Genomic DNA, 2,597 nt, shown 5'->3' with positions numbered 1-2,597 from the left:
GAGTGTATGTAAGTCATTAACCCCCTTAAGCACAAAATCTTTAAAATTAGGAAACCACCAAAAAATTCCAAGTAAAGAATTCTCTCACGTGCTTCTGAGAGGACTTACATGAACTGATGACATCAAAGTAGTCGTATCTCAATCTAATTATAAGACGCTATATAAGAAATTTAAACATATATAATTGTATCATTGATCTACAATATTACCGTGAAGTCCTAAACAAGTCTGAAATACATCAAAATGTCCACCAAAATTTCCCAAGAACACTCTCGCGTGCCCCAAAAGATTCTTCCAAGATGGCAAAATACCAGTAGTGTACAAAAGAACCAAGAGCCAGGTGTGCCTTTGTACTTCATCTCCCAGAGATATTCAATCCCACGAATCCCAAGAAAATTAAATAAAAAAAACAAAATCAAAATCAAAACGCTCATGAGAAAATGGAATCCGCCACTCTCGTAGCTCTCCTCTCTTCCATCTCCCAACTCATCGTCCTCCTCCTCCTCTCTCCCAACTCTGCCGATTCCAATTCCGCCGCTAATGCCTTCCCAATCGTCAACAATTTCCTCTCATCCCACGAAACGGCCGCCGCCCTCTCCCTCCTTACCCTTTCCCGGAAACGAAAGCGAACCCATTTCTCAGAACGGGAATCTGAGCCCGATGACCATGACAGCGATCATGAACTTGGCGGCGGTGACTCAGTCCGACTCGGTCTGAGTCGGAGCCCGGACTCGTTCAGAAACTGCTTCAGAATGACCTCGTCCACCTTCGAATGGCTCTGCGGGTTACTCGAGCCGTTGCTCGAGTGTCGTGACCCAGTTGGGTCGCCTCTCAATCTCTCCGCCGATCTCCGTCTGGGTATGGGCTTGTTTCGGCTGTCCACCGGCTCCAGCTACCCCGAAATTTCAAAGCAATTCGGGGTTTCGGAGATGGTGGCCAGGTTCTGCGCCAAGCAATTGTGCCGAGTTCTTTGCACCAATTACCGGTTCTGGATTGAATTTCCCAACCCAAATGAGCTTGATTCTGTATCGGCGGCTTTCGAAACCCAAACTGGTTTGCCCAATTGTTGCGGTGTGATTGACTGCACAAGGTTTAAGATTGTTAGAAATGGTGGTGTGCAAGAAGAAAGCATTGCTGCCCAAATCATGGTGGATTCTTTGTCACGAATTCTCAGCATTGTCGCCGGTTTTCGTGGCAATAAGGGTGATTCAAGAGTACTAAGGTCGTCGACTTTGTACAAGGATATTGAAGCGGGAAAGTTGTTGAATTCTCCTCCGGCTTCTGTCAATGGGGTGGCTGTGAATCAATACTTGATAGGAGATGGAGGGTACCCTTTGCTTCCTTGGCTTATGGTCCCTTTCGTTGATGCTGTGAAGGGCTCACCCGAAGAGCATTTCAATGCAGCACACAATGCGATGCGCCTTTCGGCGCTTAGGACGATTGTAAGTCTGAAGAATTGGGGTGTTTTGAGCCGGCCAATACAAGAGGAGATGAAGATGGCAGTGGCTTATATCGGTGCTTGTTCGATATTGCATAATGGTTTGTTGAGGAGGGAGGACTTTTCTGCATTGTGTGATGGGTTGGATGATTATTCCTTGTATGATCAGAGCTCTCAGTATTATAGGGATACTAGTTTGGAGGAGAATTCGATTGAGAGGAAGGCTTCTGTTATTCGAAGTGCATTGGCCACGAAAGCGAAATAGTTTCAAGACACAAACTTTTGAATTTTGTTCAACTGAATCTACCTTGGAGATTGGTTCTCAAGAGGGAGTAGTAGCTATAGAACAATTTTGTTTTAGCAGGTAAATTTGGATACTTTTTCGTTCGGCATTACAGTTATGCTTCCATAGATTAAATACTGCTGCTGCAATTTGCTCTGGTGTTTATTTCCCATTCTTTTAATTTATTTTTGAATAAATATTGCTTTTGCAAACAATTTTTGACAACTTATGTTTGAAGATGTACCCATGTGATGTCAGAATACAATAATCAAAGTGGAAATATGGGATTTTTCCTGTTGTGAATGTGAATCTATTAGTTGGACATTGTTATTCATTTCTTGATGAAGGCTTAATCTATCTACAATGGAGATAGTATTTTTGCTGTGATATATTGCTCTCTGTGTACCAACATCCGAACAAGAACTGCGAAGCTTGTGGGCTATAGAACTACAAAAAAGAGTATGAAGAATGCAGAACTTTCATTTGTAACTTGTTACCTTTGACTTCTGCAGAATGCAGAGCACAATATGGGGTATTTTCCCCATTCAAAACGAAGCCCCGAGTCTAATAAAAATTCGTCTGTCTTCCAGAACAGAAACTAATCTAGTAACAAAGTAACCTCCCTTTACTAATCCTATCCAAGCTGACTGCGCTTGGCCAACAGCAACACCGAAAACACCATAGCGGAAACTGCACATTGTAGCATCTGACATTAAGCCAACTTCGTTGACTGTTCTGCCCCTTTCTTATATAGCTTAGTAGTTGTACAATTCACTATCGCTGCACCGTGTGATAGCAGCTTAACCTTGCTTTTCACAATTGCTACTTTCTTCAGGTAATGGTAGCTGGGGTATTACTTTGTACACAATCCTACCT

At 43.0% G+C, this 2,597-nt stretch overlaps 1 protein-coding gene across 1 annotated transcript; it reads left to right on the top strand.

The window, feature by feature from the left end:
• The first annotated feature begins 200 nt into the window (after positions 1–200).
• Positions 201–2,030, top strand: LOC125474038 (protein ALP1-like). Its single transcript, XM_048577463.1, has one exon. The coding sequence runs from the start codon at positions 441–443 to the stop codon at positions 1,701–1,703; it is 1,263 nt and encodes a 420-aa protein (XP_048433420.1). The 5' UTR covers positions 201–440; the 3' UTR covers positions 1,704–2,030.
• Positions 2,031–2,597: the final 567 nt, after the last annotated feature.

This window comes from the organism of the source record quoted next, unplaced genomic scaffold (assembly GCF_019419815.1).
Source record: "Pyrus x bretschneideri cultivar Hongxiangsu unplaced genomic scaffold, Pyrus_bretschneideri_v1 Contig115, whole genome shotgun sequence".
Lineage (NCBI taxonomy): Eukaryota > Viridiplantae > Streptophyta > Magnoliopsida > Rosales > Rosaceae > Pyrus > Pyrus x bretschneideri.
Note: the sequence above shows the minus strand (reverse complement) of the source record. Positions and strands in the feature narration are given on the sequence as shown.

What these genes read in the sequence shown, in the direction of transcription:
- LOC125474038 (XM_048577463.1), top strand. Translation starts at nt 441, where the DNA reads ATGGAATCCGCCACTCTCGTAGCTCTCCTCTCTTCCATCTCCCAACTC.